Below are 16,502 nucleotides of genomic sequence, written 5' to 3' on the forward strand. Positions count from 1 at the left end.
TTCTTATCTGGAATTCAATGCCTCTTCACCTGGAAATAAACCTCAACTTTTCTTTGGGTAACCGCTGTTCCCTTACTCTTAGCCCAGGTGGTTCAAATTGAGCTGACCCCACTTTCAGGGTTAGGCATAAAACCTCAATCTGGACAACTGTGTTGACAGCGTCAGCAATGCTATATGATCGAAGTCCTGCCATGAGATACACAATCCTGGGCCTTTGACTAGAACTATTAGGAAAGGTACTTTCATTTCACTGAGCTTGCTAAACCCAGTGAAGGATCTGGGTTTGTCAAGCTTGCTGGCGGCACCATATAAAGGAACCTGTCTAAGAATGAAGCCTACATAGTCAAGGGGAATCAAGATAGAAAGGAATTCCTTGGTGACATCATTTGAGTACCCAAAGCCAACCATGTTTGAAACTCTACCTTCCCTAGACTTTTTACATTGGCCAAAAAGTAAGAAATAATAAATAAAAAATTAAAAAATCCCAGTTTAGCTTAAACCAGTATGAGTTGGATTTCTTCATTTATAGTCAAAATGCTAATTTGTTGAATAGTAACTGTGCCAGGCAGTGTTCCAAGCACTTTGCTGGTATAAATTCATGTAATCCTTACAACAATACTACAATTCTCCCTACTTTATAGATGAGGGTAATCAAAGCACAGAGGTTAAACTTGTAATTTGCCCAAGATTACATAAGAATGTGACAGATTTGGGATCTGAACCCAAGCAGTCTGGTTTCTGGGTCTTAATCATTACACTATCTTGACCCACATAAACTTCTCAGTACTTGAAGCATACTCTAAGCTACTAAACCATGTAAAACAGACTAAAAAGATACCTCAACTGTGTGTAGTATATTCACTCCAAATTCTATTCTGTTGTATGTATGTTTCAATACAGGTCACAGAAAGAGGAAAAACAGATATACCCAGAGAAGCTGGAGAGGATGAAAAGAAAATGAAAAAAGGTTGGAACCTGGTGATACTGCCTTGGATAGAAATGCTTCCCCACCCATCTGTAGGTGACAGCTGTGAACAAGGTAGTTAAGATTTGGCCCCAGGAATCAAAGATTTGGCCCCAGCTTCTCTTTAGCATAAGATGGTGGTAAGAACAAACATGGAATTGAGATGTCCCCTTGTCTATTTACCATCAGATATCAGATTACACCAAGGCATATACTCATTGGTTTCTAATATTCCTATAGATAAATGTGATATTAAAAGTGAGAGAATTAGGGCTGGGCACAATGGCTCAATGTGCTTTAGTAATCCCAGCACTTTGGGAGACTGAGGCAGGTAGATCACGAAAGCCCAGGAATTTGAGACCAGTCTGGACAACACGGAGAAACTCTAACTACAAAAAATACAAAAATTAGCTGGGCATGGTGGTGCATACCTGTAGTCCCAGCTACACAGGAGGCTGAGGTGGGAGGATGATTGGGCCCAGGAGATTGCACTGTACTCCAGCCTGGGTAACTAAATGAGGCCTTGTCTCAAAACAAAACACCAAAATAAAACAAAAACCCTGACAAAACTGAAGGGAGAAATAGACAATTTAATTCATCTATCCTCTCACAGTTTCTCGATCCTGCTTTGTGTCCTCTGTGTAGGTAACATTTTCCTGTTTTTTTTTTTTTTTCTTTGCACGACTTGCAATTTCTTTTTGTTGAAAAGTTATTTTAGGTAATACACTATAGCAACTCTAGATACAGAATCCTCTCCTGAGCTTGTTTTCATTGTTGTTCACTTGGTGTTTAGTGACTTGGCTAAGCAATTTATCCAAGTCTATTTCCCATAGAATGTGAAGCTTCTGGTGTCACTAATCAACGATGAAGCTTTGGGCATGTGCACAATCACAACTTCTCTAATGAGGTCTGAACCCCAGTCTTTGGGAGAAAGTCTCTTTCAAAATGTCCTTCCTTGAATGCTTTCCCTTAATTCTAGGTACCAAATATAGTTTTCTTATATCTTTTTATTTTAATTAATTCACTAATTAATTTTTTAAAATACTAGAGACAGGGTCTTACTATGTTACTCATGCTGGTTATAAACTGGCCTCAAGTGATGCTCCTACCTCAGCCTCCCAAAATGCCTAGATTACAGGCATGAGCTGACACACCCAGCCTCTTACATCTTATAGTTACTCTTTTATGAAAGTATAACAATTCTTTAACTTTTCCTTGTCTAAATCACTGTATCATTTCTATCTCCTGATTGGACCCTGAATGATCCAAAGCGGCATGGAGAAGTAGCTTCAAACCAAATGCCAAGGAAAAGAATATCACTCTAACTATTAGGACTAAAATCCTGTCAGTGAGATTGACGGTCTTAGTAGTGAAATTCGTTGGTACATGAGAGCAGCCCAGTTTCCTACACAATTAGATTAAAATAGCGAGAAGAAAGTTCAGTGAGGAAAGATGAAGGTGTTTTTTGTGCCAGGGTTTCTCCGGAAAACCAAAGGTTTGGGAATCTACCATTTTTAAGAGTCTCTGTGGGACCAATAGATGAAAATATATATATATATATTTTTTTGAGATGGATTCTTGCTCTGTTGCCCAGGCTAGAGTCCAGTGGCATGATCTCAGCTCACCGCAACCTTCCAGGTTCAAGTGATTCTCCTGCCTTTGCCTCCCGAGTAGCTGGGACTACAGGTGCATGCCACCATGCCCGGCTAATTTTTGTATTTTTTTTTTTTTTGGCAGAGGCAGGGTTTAACCACGTTACCCAGGCTGGTTTCAAACTCCTGACCTCAAGTGATCCATCTGCCTCGGCCTCCCAGAGTGCTGGGCAAAATTTTTTTTCAAGTTACTTTCAGTTATTTATACTAATAGGTTGCCTCCTCTCCTCCCCAAAGGTCATTGATATTAGAGTGAATGGTAGTTTGTTATTCTCAATCTTTTCTTCACTTTCCCCATGGGAAGTTGGAAACAACGTCTTGTATATTACCTAGTCCAAGCCACCATTTTATAAATAACTGAGGCCCAGGGACATAGAGTGACTTGCTGCAGATTACCAAGTTAGTTAATAGTAAACAAAGATTGCAAACAAGACTAACCATTTTTCAGTCTGGTGCTCTATTATACCACCAATTGAGAAGGTTTGCCTTACAAAAGAATGTCTAAAACGTGATTACAGTAAGAACATGACAAAAGATAATTTTCTTTATATGTTTTAATATTTTATGGTACGAAATAACTAAAAGTCACCGAATGAAATCTAAGAAACTGATTTTCAATTAAAATTAAGTATTTTAGCTTTGGCTAAAATTATTTATGGATTCCTATTAATATTAATTTACAGTATATGAAAGCTGTCACAGTTATTTGCTGATTGGATTTATTTTAAAAATTCAAAATCAGTAACAATATTTCATATTATCATATGTTATATCCCAAAAATGAAGCTAATTAAATTGTGCAAGTTGTAAAAATATCAATGTTTTTGCATTTGGCAGGAACCCAATTTTTAAAATAATTCCATAAACAAATACTGACAACTTACTAAATCTATTATACTCTAAATTTTACATATATCCTCTCCCCCTGTCACACCCCTACCACGGGCTAGTAAATAAAAGCACTGGCTTCAGATTTTATATTCTTCGCCTGGATTCAAAGCCTGTTCTGCCTCTCACTGTGACCTTGGCAAGTTATTTGTGATCTTTTGCTTTAGTTTCTTCACTATGACATAAGGCTAATGCCTATCTAACAAGCTATTTTTGTATATTGAGAGAATTGGGAAATAGGTCCTTGCACATAGCAAGGGTTTAATGTTAGTTTATGTGTAAAATTCCTTAAGATCATAAAGCGTTTTGATTTGCCTTTTCTGAAACCTGGGTTGGTAAAGTGTCAGAATATACAGTTTGCTGATCAATGAATAGTATTCTTCTACATTCAGAGTAGCATTTATTTTGATCAACGACTACATAATAAAGGCAGACTCATTCAAAGGAAGATTTCAAGAAATCATCTAGCAGCTTGGTTTTAAGGCAGTTTTTTAAATAGACAAGGACACTGAATTGGGAGGTGTGGGGGGCCTAAAGATTGCCTTATTCGATGAGGAAAGAATGTTACTTGTTCAGAAGGTGTGAAAATGCCAACTATTTTGTTTGGGCCGATTTGTAGACGTTTAAGGTTATATTTCCCCGCCCCCAATCCCACCCCATGATGTCCACCTGACTCCAGAAATCAGTGGAGAACAGGTGTATATGGTGATTACGGATTGCTGCTAAACTGCATTCTGCTGACCAGCAACACTGCATTACTTGGAAATTTATTATAAATGCAAAATCTCAGCCACGACCAAGGGACCTATTGAATAATAATCTGCATTTTAACATGATTCTGAGGGGATTCCTAGTCACATAAAGTTACAGAAGCCCAGGGTTAGTCAATAGCTTTGGGGAACGTAATTAGTTACTGAATGGGAGGTTTCCTATTTACTAAGCACTTAAAATGTGCCCGGATCTTCTCTTTATTATCTGCATTTAATCCTCAAGAACTCCATGGCCTGGGTATTTGATCCTCACGTTCAAGAGATGAGAAAACTGATTTGGGGCCCGGGGAGGTCTGACTCCAAAGGCCAAACCTGGTTCCTCTGCCTGGGAGCTACCGAGGATTTAAAGGCTGCACGACCCTGATTTCAGGAGACAGGGTCGCCTGGTGTCAGGGCGACTAATTCAGCGCAAAGAAGCGGACCTGAGAGCCTCGCAAGCAAGCCCTCCCTTTTCTTTTGCGCGGGCCCGGGAAGCTCAGGGTAACCTGGCGACTCAGCCAGGGACAGGGAGCGCCGAAGGGGCGGCCTTGCCTCGGCTGCCCGGACCCGAGGCTGGGAGCGCCGGCTGGAGCGAGGGGCGAGGCAGCGGTCGCCCGTGACAGCTGCCCTTTACCTCTCCGGCTGCCATCCATGCTTAGTTTTCTTGCAGCCGCCGTGGAGACACGTTGGATTCCCTCTGGTCCTTCCCCCGGCCCGCCCAGCTCTGGCAGTGGTGGACTGGAAAGGAGGAGCCGGCGGGGGCTGCAGCAGCCGAGAAACCGTCGCCAGGCTGGTTGCTAAGAGCCGGGTACAGGGCGTCGCGATTGTGACGTCACGGCGCAGAGGACGTGAGTTTTGCAGCCCCGCCCCCGGGGTACCCGGTAGTGGGAGGGAGTTGCTGACGGAGGGATCTGGCGGAGAAGGTACATCAATCCCCAGTCTGTTGCTCTGGGATTCTGCCAGTCTTCCGCAGAGCGACCTCCTGTCAGGATCCAAGTCACCAGCACCTGGTAGGCTCTGTCCCTGTGGGAAGAGCAGGGAGAGGAGGTGGACTCATCTGGCATCCACGTCCCCTGGGTCCTGGAGAAAAGTCAAGCACAAATGTTAGTTGAGGTCAGGGTAACATTTAACCAGTTCCAAATAATTAAATTTCAAAACAGACCGTGAACTTTTGGATTAGTGAAAATCCTAGGGGTGAAAAACATCTACATATTTACATCTTAATTCTTAACCTTAATAATAAATTTGAATTTCCTTTCTGCTCACCAAGCTTCCCCTCTTCCTGTCCCTGCCTCCCTTTTATCTTAAGTTTCAATCCATTTTTCTTATAATGGAAGAGAGCTGCAACGTGAATAAGGGGTTGATTTATTTATGGCTTTCCATAATTTGTTTAATTTTGAAGCAGTTATCTTTGAAACCTTGGAAATAACATCAGAACAGGGTAGGAAGCATTCTGTCATGTTAAGACTTCTCAGCAGCTCCATTGACATTTTGGGCGGGTTGTATAATTCTTTGTTGTGGGGGTGCTGTCCCTGTGAACTGTTTTGTAGCATCCCTAGCCTCTGCTCAGTAGAAGCCAGTAGCTTCTCAGAAACAGACCCCATCCATTCCACCTCCAGTTCTGACAATTATAAATGTCTCCAGACCATGTGAAATATTCCCCAGGGAGCAAAATCGCAACTCTGTTGAGAACCACTGCTGAAATGAAGAGTTCTGCTTTGGAGCCAGATATGTAGAACTTAATTGTGAATTTTCTGCTACTTACCAGCTTAATCTTGAATTAGTTTCTAAAACATTCTGAGCCTCAGTTTCCTCTTTTCTAATGTAAATTGTGAAAGTTGTCAGAATCAAAACAGAGTCACATGTATTAAGAAAATCTGACAAGTGGAGCTGGGGAAGCCTTGAAGGAGGGTTCTCATACATGAATGTCTGATAATAAAAACTATCACAAAATACTGCAAAAACCACAACCTCATAGAAGTATCTTTTTGGGTAAGATGGTTTACCTTTGAGAAGGTTTCTCCACCTTACCCAAAAAGATACTTCTATGAGGACATCCGCCCAGCAATTATCTGTCGAGCCTTGAACTGATGTCACCCTTGTTACTGATGCTTGTAGCCAAGGCTAATTACCTCAAAACAATTATGTAATCCTCTGCTTTTAAAAATTGTTTTAAAAAATATTGTTTTCTTTTAATTTCTTGAATATGCAAACAGTTTGCCATGGCGCACATATTCCCATTGCAATGCCCATTCCTGAGGAAATGTCATTTTCTTCTGGAGAGTTGAGGACTAAGCTCTGATTTTTTTTTATCTTGCTCAAATTCCTATCTAAGGGGTCTAGGGAGTCATACCCTACAAACCATAAATTATCATCGGATGGGTTTTATTTGACCCTGTATATCATGACTTACTTTCCAGTCTGATTCTGGCATAACATTATAAGACAAGGGAAAAAAATCAAAATATTTAACCCCAAAATATATTTCCTTGCTATACCTTGAAATTGCCCTGCAAAGTCTCTTGTGGGAAAAATCCACATTCTATAGAGAATCCTTTTTCCCCATTGTTTTCCTTTCTTCCTTTCCAGATCCAGGAGATAATCAACAAAGAGCCAGGCACCCTTTCAGGTATGACAAGAAATGTTTAACCTGCTCTCTCTTTGAAGTCTGCTATCTGAGAGCTTCCTCTTCACAGTAGAACTTGGTCTCCACAATCCTTTATCTTAACCTCAACATTTCCTTTCTACTGATCCCAGGTCTTCGGGTAAACTCAACCAATTGTCAACCAGAAAATGTTTAAATTTACCTCTGGCCTGGAAGCCCCCCACCGCCGCCCCCCACACACATTGAGTTATCCCACTTTTCTGAACCAAACCAATGTATTTCTTAAACATATTTGATTGATGTGTCATGCCTCCCTAAAATGTATGAAACTAAGCTGCACCCCAACCACCCTGGGCACATGTTTTCAGGACCTCCTTAGGACTGTCACAGGCCATTGTCACTCATATTTGGCTCAGAATAAATCTCTAAAAATATTTCACAATGTTTGTCTTTTTTCATCAACAGTCCACCTCTCTGTTGCTTAGGATGAAAAAATGGTGCTACCAATTTCATAGTTAAAAGAATTAACAGTGCCTGGCAAATAAAAGAATGTATTCAATAAATGTTAGCCTTCTTTCTTCTAAGATTCCTATCTCAGCAGAGTTGGGTATCAGGGAATTCAGGCTTGAGAGAATAAGTCATAAACCCTATAACAAGGAAAGAGAAATAAATCAGAAACCTGGTTTCCTAAAACCCAGGGTAGGCAGACAAAATTTGAGGCATGTTGAAGTGTGTGTGATGGCTCTGTGGCCCCAACAACAAAAGTCACTTGGAAGAATACAGGACAGGGAGTCAGATGTTATGCAGTGCAAGAATTCATTCTCACTTTGCTGTAAAGAACTACCTGAGACTGGGTAATTTATGAAAAAAAGAGGTTTAATTGACTCACAGTTCTATAGGCTGTACAGTAAGCATTGCTGGGGAGGCCTCAGGAAACACAATCATGGCAGAAGGGCAAAGGGGAAGCAAGTCATTTCTTCACATGGCAGAGTAGGAGGGAGAGAGAGTGAAGAGGGAAGGGCTTCACACATTTAAACAAACAGATCTCATGAGAACTTACTATCATGAGAGCAGCAAGGGGGAAATTCATCCCCATGATCCAATTACCTCTCACTAGGTACCTCCCCCAACACTGGGGATTACAATTCAACATGAAATTTGGCTGGGGACACAGAGCCAAACCGTATCATGCAGTGAACAAAAACTCCTTCCTAGGTACTCATTATTGCTTGAAATCCATTGCTAAGATGATGAAGGTCTTTATTTCACTACTTGCAGCTAGCAAATACTTTGCATACAATAGCCTCCAGTAGGCATCTGTTAAGTCGAATTATAACTAAAGAACCCAAGGCAAACCCATCTGGGTTAAGCAACACAGTGACTTGATTCAGAGAAGGTGATACTAGCTCCTCTTAGAAAAGTAGATTTTAGGATGACAAGTAGATTTTGTTTTCAAGTAGAAAGGGGGCTCTGTGATCTGGAGAGGGCAATAGAATGGGAGAAATTTGTGAAGACCACATTGCCTGGTACCCAACTTTGTCTGAAGCCATCCATTTCATTATTTCTTTCAACACTTTCTTCCAATTATTTCAAGAATGTGTGCATAATAGGGTCTATTTCTCTCCAATTTTAGCAACGAACATATTGTCCTAAGTGCAATTTTATTTGTCCTTTGCTTTGGCTCTATGTATGTAAACAAGAGAGAAGATTCTTTCTGGTTGCTCTTTCCAGGAGATAATTCCTGATCATGGGTGATGGATATAGCTGGCATGTGTTTATTATAGAGTAAGCTCCCAAGAAACACCCTTCTATTGGGGAGATCATGACCAGCTGCAATGGCCTTGGAGAGTAGGCATTCTGAAGACCTTTTGTTGAATATATATGTTTACACATGAATTTCATGTTCTGAAATTATTCCAATGCTATAATCTTGTTATTGACATTTAGAAATCTGTATATGTGTTTTTTAATTTTTAATTTTTATTTTTATGGAGATGGAGTCTTGCTCTGTCGCCCAGACTGGGCTCGATCTTGGCTCACTGCAACCTCCACCTCCCAGGTTCAAGCAATTCTCCTGCATCAGCCTCCTGAGTAGCTGAGACTACAGGCACATGCCACCACGCCCATCTAATTTCTTTTGTTTTTGAGTAGAGATGGGATTTCACTGTGTTGCCTAGGCTGGTCTCAAACTTGTGAGCTCAAGCAGTCCACCCACCTTGGCCTGCCAAAGTGCTAGGATTATAGGCATGAGCCATCACACCTGGCTAATTTTTGTGTTTTTAATAGAAATAGGGTTTTGCCATGTTGGCCAGGCTGGTCTGAAACTCCAGGCCTGAAATGAAGTGCTGCACCCAGCTCAGCCTCCCAAAGTTCTGGGTACAGGCATGAGGCACTGTGCCTGGCCCATATGCGTATTTTAGATGGAAAAACTTTTGTTTCCCTTCTTATATGTAAATTTTCGGTGCTGCAAAAGAAATAGCACTTGAATATAAATTTTTTCAGCAAGGCAGGGTGCATCTCACGGATGGAGCAATGACGAGCACATACCTGAGCAGGGGAGGGTAAAGGATTCTTATCCTTGACGTAGGCAGCCTTTACTGCTCTGTCATGAACTCATTGTATCCAACACCCTTAATGAATTGGCATGAACTAACCAATTATTGGGTTTCTTTTTTGCTCTTTGCTTACATGAACCTCAAAACTAAGATTTGTGCTCAGTTGCAAATAAATATTCATAGCCTTTTAAAAATTTATCTCTTTAATTTCCTTTATTAGGAATATGACTTCTATTCTTTTAGTGGTTCAGTTAGACCTGTCTTATTGGATGAACTCTAAGCCCTTTGGAAATGAGCTTTTATATAATTGAAATATATAATATATTTTAATTTTATACAAATGAAATAAACTGTATATTTTAATACCATAGCCTATAGTCATACAAATAATACATAGTTTATTATTTGTTCTGTTTTGTTATATATTATTTATTTATTTATTTTTGAGATAGAGGCTCGCTCTGTTGCCAGGCTGGAGAGCAGTGGTGCAATCTCAGCTCGCTGCAACCTCCGTCTCCCAGGTTCAAGCCATTCTCCTGCCTCAGCCTCCTGAGTAGCTGGGACTACAGGCATGTGCCACCACACTCAGCTAATTTTTGTATTTGTAGTAGAGATGGAATTTTACCATGTTGGCCAGGATGGTCTCAATCTCTTGACCTCATGATCCACCCACCTTGGCCTCCCAAAGTGCTGGGATTACAGGCATGAGCCATGGCGCCCAACCTATATATTATGTTTTTAAACAGTATGTTATTATTATGCATTTAATCTGTGTCTTTATGGATGACCCCTCGTTTCATAATTCAGAGGATTCCTGGAATTTATATTTGTGTGTTTAGAAAATGTTTCAGTAAATATAGTAAGATACAGTATTTCAGTAAATACAAGAAGCTAAAGGTAAAAACAACTTTTTTATTTATTGGGTTATTGTGAACATATTTTAATCATTAAAGTTCCTAATGGACAAAAATGAAGGAAATTTAGGGAATTAAAAAAATTATATGTACTAGGACAGTGCAAAATTATAGAGTTAAATGTGCGCTGTGTTGACCTCAGTCTCAAAATTGATTAGGTTTTGGCGACTTAAGAATGCTTGAGAATTTAAGCTATTAACTATTTTTTAATCATTCGCTGATCCAAATAATGTAGCAATTGATTCGTCTAATAACTAAATGAGAAAATAGAACTTTAGAGCTTGTGGGTATTAGCATGTTATGAAATAATGGATTAATTTGCTGTTTGTCACTAGAGGGGGCTTTAGGAAAGTTTTAAGTTCCATTCCTGTGAGGAAAGCAGACATGCCAAGGCGATAGTACCTACAAATTTTATTCAAACCATGTAACATGCAACTGACAAACATTTTAAAAAGTGACTCCAGGGGAGGGGCAGAGTGTGATAGCTGAATAGAAGAATCTGCCTGTTATCCCTTCTCAGAAACCCCTAGCTTGACAGCTATCTACGCAAAGGGAGTGAACTTCACAGAAATAAAAATCAGGGCATCACTCTCAGTGCCTGGCTTTGATTTCACATCACTGATAGTCTTGAATTGTTGATACCACCCCTCTCGTCCCCTGTTCCCCAGCAGCAGCGACCTGGTGCAGAGAATCTCTGTGCTTCAGAGAAGGGGAGCACAGCGATTATGAGGCTTTGCATTAGGCTCAGTGCTGCCCCAGCACAACAGAAAGCAAACGGAGCTGTACTCAGCTGATGCTTGCCCATGGAGGGGGCATTTGGACTGGCCCAAGGCAGAGGGTAATTGCCCATTTCAGCAGTTGGAGTTTGAGTTCTGGCAAGCCTTGCTACTGAGGGCTGGAGTGGTCTGGGGCCCTGAGTGAACTTGAGGGGCAGTTTAGGCCACAAGTACTGCAATTCCTATGCAAGTCCTAGTGTTGAGCTGGACTCAGAGCTAGTAGATTGGGTTGGAGGGCAGGACACATGACCTATTAAGACACCAGCTGGGGAAGCTAAGGGAGTGCTTGCACTTCTCCCCTTTTGTCTCCCTCTCACCAATCCCAGGCTACACAACTGATGAATAATGCATCAGAGTGTCTTAATAGCAGAATTGATCAAGCAGAAGAAAGAATTAGAGATCTTGAAGACAGGCTATTTGAAAATATACAGTCAGAGGAGACAAAATAAAAAAGAATAAAAAACAGAGGAACATGCTTACAAAATCTAGAAAATAGCCTCAAAAGGGAAAATCTAAGAGTTATTAGCCTTAAAGATGAGATAGAAAAAGAGATAGGGATAGAAAGTTTATTCAAGAAATAATAAAAGAGAACTTTCCAAACATAAAGATGTCACTATCCAAGTACAAGAAGGCTACAGACCATCAAACAGATTTAATCCAAAGAAAACTGCTTCAAGGCATATAATAATCAAACCCCCAAAGGTCAAGGATAAAGAAAGGATCATAAAAGCAGCAAGAAAAATAAACAAGTAACATACAATAGATCTCCAATACACCTGGCAGCAGACTTTTCAGTGGAAACCTTACAGGCCAGGAGAGAGTGGTATGACATATAAGGTGCTGAAGGAAAAAATCTTTTACCCTAGAATAGTATATCCAGTGAAAATATTCTTCAGACATGAAGAAGAAATAAAGACTTTGCCAGATAAACAAAAGCTGAGGGATTTTATCAACACAAGACTTGTTTTATAAGTACTCCCCTAAAGTGGGTACCTTAATCAGAAGGAAATTGGCATTAATGAGCAATAAGAAATCATCTGAAGGTACAAAACTCGCTGGTAATAGTCAATATACAGGAAAACACAGAAAGTTATGACATTGTAACTGTGAAGTGTAAACTACCTTAAAGTCCTTAAGTAGAAAGACTAAAAGATGAAATCAAAAATAATAATTACAACAACTTTTCAAGACAAAGACTGTACAATAAGGTATAAATAGATGCAACAAAAAATTAAAAAGCTGGGGGATGAAGTTAAAATGTAGAATTTTAATTGTTTCTTTCTTTCTTGCTTGCTTGCTTGCTTGCTTGCTTGTTTGTCTATGAAACCAGTGTTAAGTTGTTATTAGTTTAAAACAATGGATTATAAGATAGTATTTGCATGCCTCATGGTAACCTCAAATCAAAAAACATACAACAGATACACCAAAAATGAAAAGCAAGAAATTAAATACTACCATCAGAGAAAATTTCCTTCATTAAAAGGAAGACAGGAAGGAAGGAAAGAAGCATGAATCTTTAACAAAATTTTAGCATGAAGAGGTGTTGAATTTTGTCAAAGGCCTCTTCTGCATCTATTGAGATAATCAAGTGGTTTTTGTAATTGATTCTGTTATGTGATGGATTACGTTTTTTGATTTGCATCTGTTGAACCACCCTTGCATCCCAGAGATAAAACTGACTTGATCATGGTGGATAAGCTTTTTGATGTGTTGCTGGATTCGGTTTGCCAGTATTTTTTTGAGGATTTTCATATCGATGTTCATCAGGGATATTGGCCTGAAATTTTCTTTTATTGTTATGTCTCTGCCGGGCAGCAGGATGACGCTGGCCTCATAAGATGAGTTAGGGAGGAGTCCCTCCTTTTCTGTTGTTTGGAATAATTTCAGAAGGAAAGGCACCAGCTCCTGTTTGTACCTCTGGTAGAATTTGGCTGTGAATCCATCTGGTCCTGGGCTTTTTATGGTTGGTAGGCTATTAAATGCTGACTCAATTTCAGAACTTGCTATTAGTCTATTCAGGGATTCAACTTCTTCCTGGTTTAGTCTTGGAAGGGTGTATATGTCCAGGAATTTCTCCATTTCTTCCAGATTTTCTAATTTATTTGCATAGAGGTGTCTGTAGTATTCTCTGACAGTAGTTTGTATTTCTGTGGGATCTGTGGTGATATCCCCTTTATCATTTTTTTATTGTGTCTACTTGATTCTTCCCTCTTTTCTTCTTTATTAGTCTGGCTAACAATCTATCTATTTTGTTAATTCTTTTCAGAAAACCAGCTCCTGGATTTGTTGATTTTTTGAAGGGTTTTTCATGACTCTATCTCATTCATTCTGCTCTGATCTTAGTTATTTCTTGTCTTCTGCTAGCTTTTGAATTTGTTTGCTCTTGCTTCTCTAGTTCTTTTAATTGTGTTGTTAGGTTGTTGATTTTAGATCCTTCCTGCTTTCTCTTTTGGGCATTTTAGTACTATAAATTTCCCTCTAAACACTGCTTTAGCTGTGTCCCAGAGATTCTTGTACATTGTGTCTTTGTTCTCATTGGTTATTTATTTATTTCTGACTTAATTTTGTTATTTACCCCATAGTCATTGAGGAGCAGGTTGTTCAGTTTCCATGTAGTTGTGTGGTTTTGAGTGAGTTTCATAATTCTGAGTTTTAATTTGATGGCACTGCAGTCCTAGAGACTGTTATAATTTCCATTCTTTTGCATTTGCTGAGGAGTGTTTTACTTCCAATTATGTGGTTGATTTTAGAATAAATGCTATGTGATGCTGAGAAGAATGTATATTGCTTGATTTGGGGTAGAAAGTTCTGTAGATGTCTATTTGGTCTGCTTGGTCCAGTGCTGACTTCAAGTCCTGAATATCCTTGTTAATTTTCTGTGTTGTTGATCTGTCTAATGTTGACAGTGGGGTGTTAAAGTCTCCCACTATTATTGTGTGGGAGTCTACATCTTTTTGTAAGTCTCTAAGAAGAACTTGCTTTATGAATCTGGGTGCTCCTGTATTGGGTTCATATATACTTAAGATAGTTGGCTCTTTTTGTTGCATTAACTTCTTTCCCATTATGTAATGCCCTTCTTTGTCTTTTTTTGATCTTTGTTGGTTTAAAGTCTATTTTATCAGAGACTAGGATTGCAACCCTTGCTCCTTTTTTGCGCAGGCAGGAATGTTTAAGTCTGCTGAAGCTGCACCCACAGCCACCACTTCTCCCAGGTGCTCTGTCCCAGGGAGATGGGCATTTTATCTATAAGTCCCTGACTGGGACTGTTGCCTTTCTTTTAGAGATGGCCTGCCCAGAGAGGAGGAATCTAGAGAGGCAGTCTGGGCACAGCGGCTTTGCTGAGCTGCAGTGGGCTTTGCCCTGTCTGAACTTCCAGGTGGCTTTGTTTACACTGTGAGGGGCAAACCACCTACTCAAGCCTCAGTTATGGTGGATGCCCCTCCCCCATCAAGCTTGAGCATCCCAGGTTGACTTCAGACTGCTCTGCTGGCAGGGAGAATTTCAAGCCAGTGGATCTTCGCTTGTTGGGCTCTGTGAGGGTGAGATCTGCTGAGCAAGATTACTTGGATCCCTGGCTTCAGCCCCCTTTCCAGGGGAGTGAATAGTTCTGTCTCATTGACATTCCAGGCACCATTGGGGTGCAAAAAAAAAACTCCTGTAGCTTGCTTGATGTCTGCCCAAATGGCAGCCCAGTTTTGCGCTTGAAACCCAGGGCCCTGGTGGTATAGGCACCCAAGGAAAATTCCTGGTCTGCAGGTTGTGAAGACTATGGGAAAAGCATAGTATCTGGGCTGGATAGCATTGTCCCTCATGGAATGGTCCTTCATGACTTCCTTTGGCTAGAGGAGGGAGTTCACTGACCCCTTGTTCTTCCTGGGTGAGGCAATATCCCACCCTGCTTCAGCTTGCCCCTGTAGGCTGCACCCACTCTCTAACCAGTCCCAATGAGATGAACTGGCTACCTCACTTAGAAGTGCAAAAATCACCTGCCTTCTGCATTGGTCTCACTGGAAGCTGAAGACTGGAGCTGTTCCTATTTGGCCATCTTTCTGGCAATCCATCTAGTACTTATAGGCTGATTTTTACAAGTCAATTGTACAATAGCTTATAAATCCCAATTGCAATTGTTAGAAATAAAATATCTAGCAATTAATTTAACCAAAGAACTGAAATCTCTACAGTAAAAACTATAAAAGAAATTGATGAAAGAAATCAAAGAGGACACCAGAAAATGAAAAGGTATTCCATGTCATGGATTGGAAAGCTATTCTATTTTCATGGATTGATAAAATGTCCATACTACCAAAAACAATCTACAGATTCAATGCAGTCCCTATCAAAATACCAAGGACATTCTTCACATAAATAGGAAAAACAATCCTAAAATGTATATGAAACCACAAAAGACCTGGAATAGCCAGAGCTGTCCTAAGCAAAAAGAACAAAACTGGAGCAATCACATAATCTGACTTCAAATTATACTATAGAGCTATAGTAACCAAAATGCATGGTTCTGTCATAAAAGAAGACACATAGACTGGTGGAACAGAATAAAGAACCCAGAAATAAATTCATACATTTATACTGAACTCATTTTCAACACAGGTTTCAAGAATACACATTGAGAAAAAGACAGTCTCTTCAGTAAATGGTTCTGGGAAAACAGGATATCCATATGTAGAGAACAAAACTAGACCCCTATCTCTCAACATATGACAAAAATCAAATCAAAATGCCTTAAAATAATAAATCTAACACCTCAAACTATGAAACTACTATAAGAAAATATTGGGGGAAACTCCAGGACGTTGGTCTGGACAAAGACTTCTTAAGCAATACCCCATTAGCACAGGCAACCAAAGCAAACATGTACAAATGGGAGCATATCAAGTTATAAAAGCTTCTGCACAGCAAAGGAAATAATCAATAAAGTGAAAAGACAACCACAGAATGGAAGAAAATATTTGCAAACTATTCCTCTGTCAAGGGATTAATAGCCAGAATATCAAACAAGTTGAAACAACTCAATAAGAAAAAAATATAATAATCTAATTAGCAAATGGGCAGGAGATCTGAATAGACATTTCTCAAAAGAAGACAAATGGCAAACAGGTATACATACATTTAAATGTGGTAAACCAAAATAAAATTCTAAGTCTTTCCAACTGACTGAATGGATTCTCCTCTTAGCCAAGGGGACCCAAAGGAATCTGCAAAAGCAGTTCAGGCCATCAAGGGAAGGGGAGGGTAGGACATATCTCTTATACCCCCTTTCTTTGAAGTTCAGGCATAACTGACCAGCATTAACATGAAATAACATGAAAATAGGAATTCTAAGACTGAGAGAACAAACTCTGTAGCAATAAGCTAACAAGTTCCAAACAGACTCTAGCATAGCA

The 16,502-nt window shown here is 39.8% G+C and overlaps 1 protein-coding gene across 2 annotated transcripts in view; it reads right to left on the bottom strand.

The window, feature by feature from the left end:
• The window catches only part of SPATA7 (spermatogenesis associated 7), a 71,324-nt gene extending 66,135 nt beyond the window's left edge, over positions 1 to 5,189 (bottom strand). Inside the window, exon 1 of one of the 2 annotated variants that reach the window (XM_032287686.1) lies at positions 4,888 to 5,189. In XM_032287686.1, coding sequence (XP_032143577.1) covers positions 4,888 to 4,906 — 19 coding nt within the window. In that variant the 5' untranslated portion in view covers positions 4,907 to 5,189. The remainder of the gene's footprint in view (positions 1 to 4,887) is intronic. The other variant, XM_032287687.1, reaches the window with a different exon arrangement.
• Positions 5,190 to 16,502: the final 11,313 nt, after the last annotated feature.

Source organism: Sapajus apella, unplaced genomic scaffold (genome assembly GCF_009761245.1).
Source record: "Sapajus apella isolate SASKATOON/1434 unplaced genomic scaffold, GSC_monkey_1.0 scaffold20, whole genome shotgun sequence".
NCBI lineage: Eukaryota > Metazoa > Chordata > Mammalia > Primates > Cebidae > Sapajus > Sapajus apella.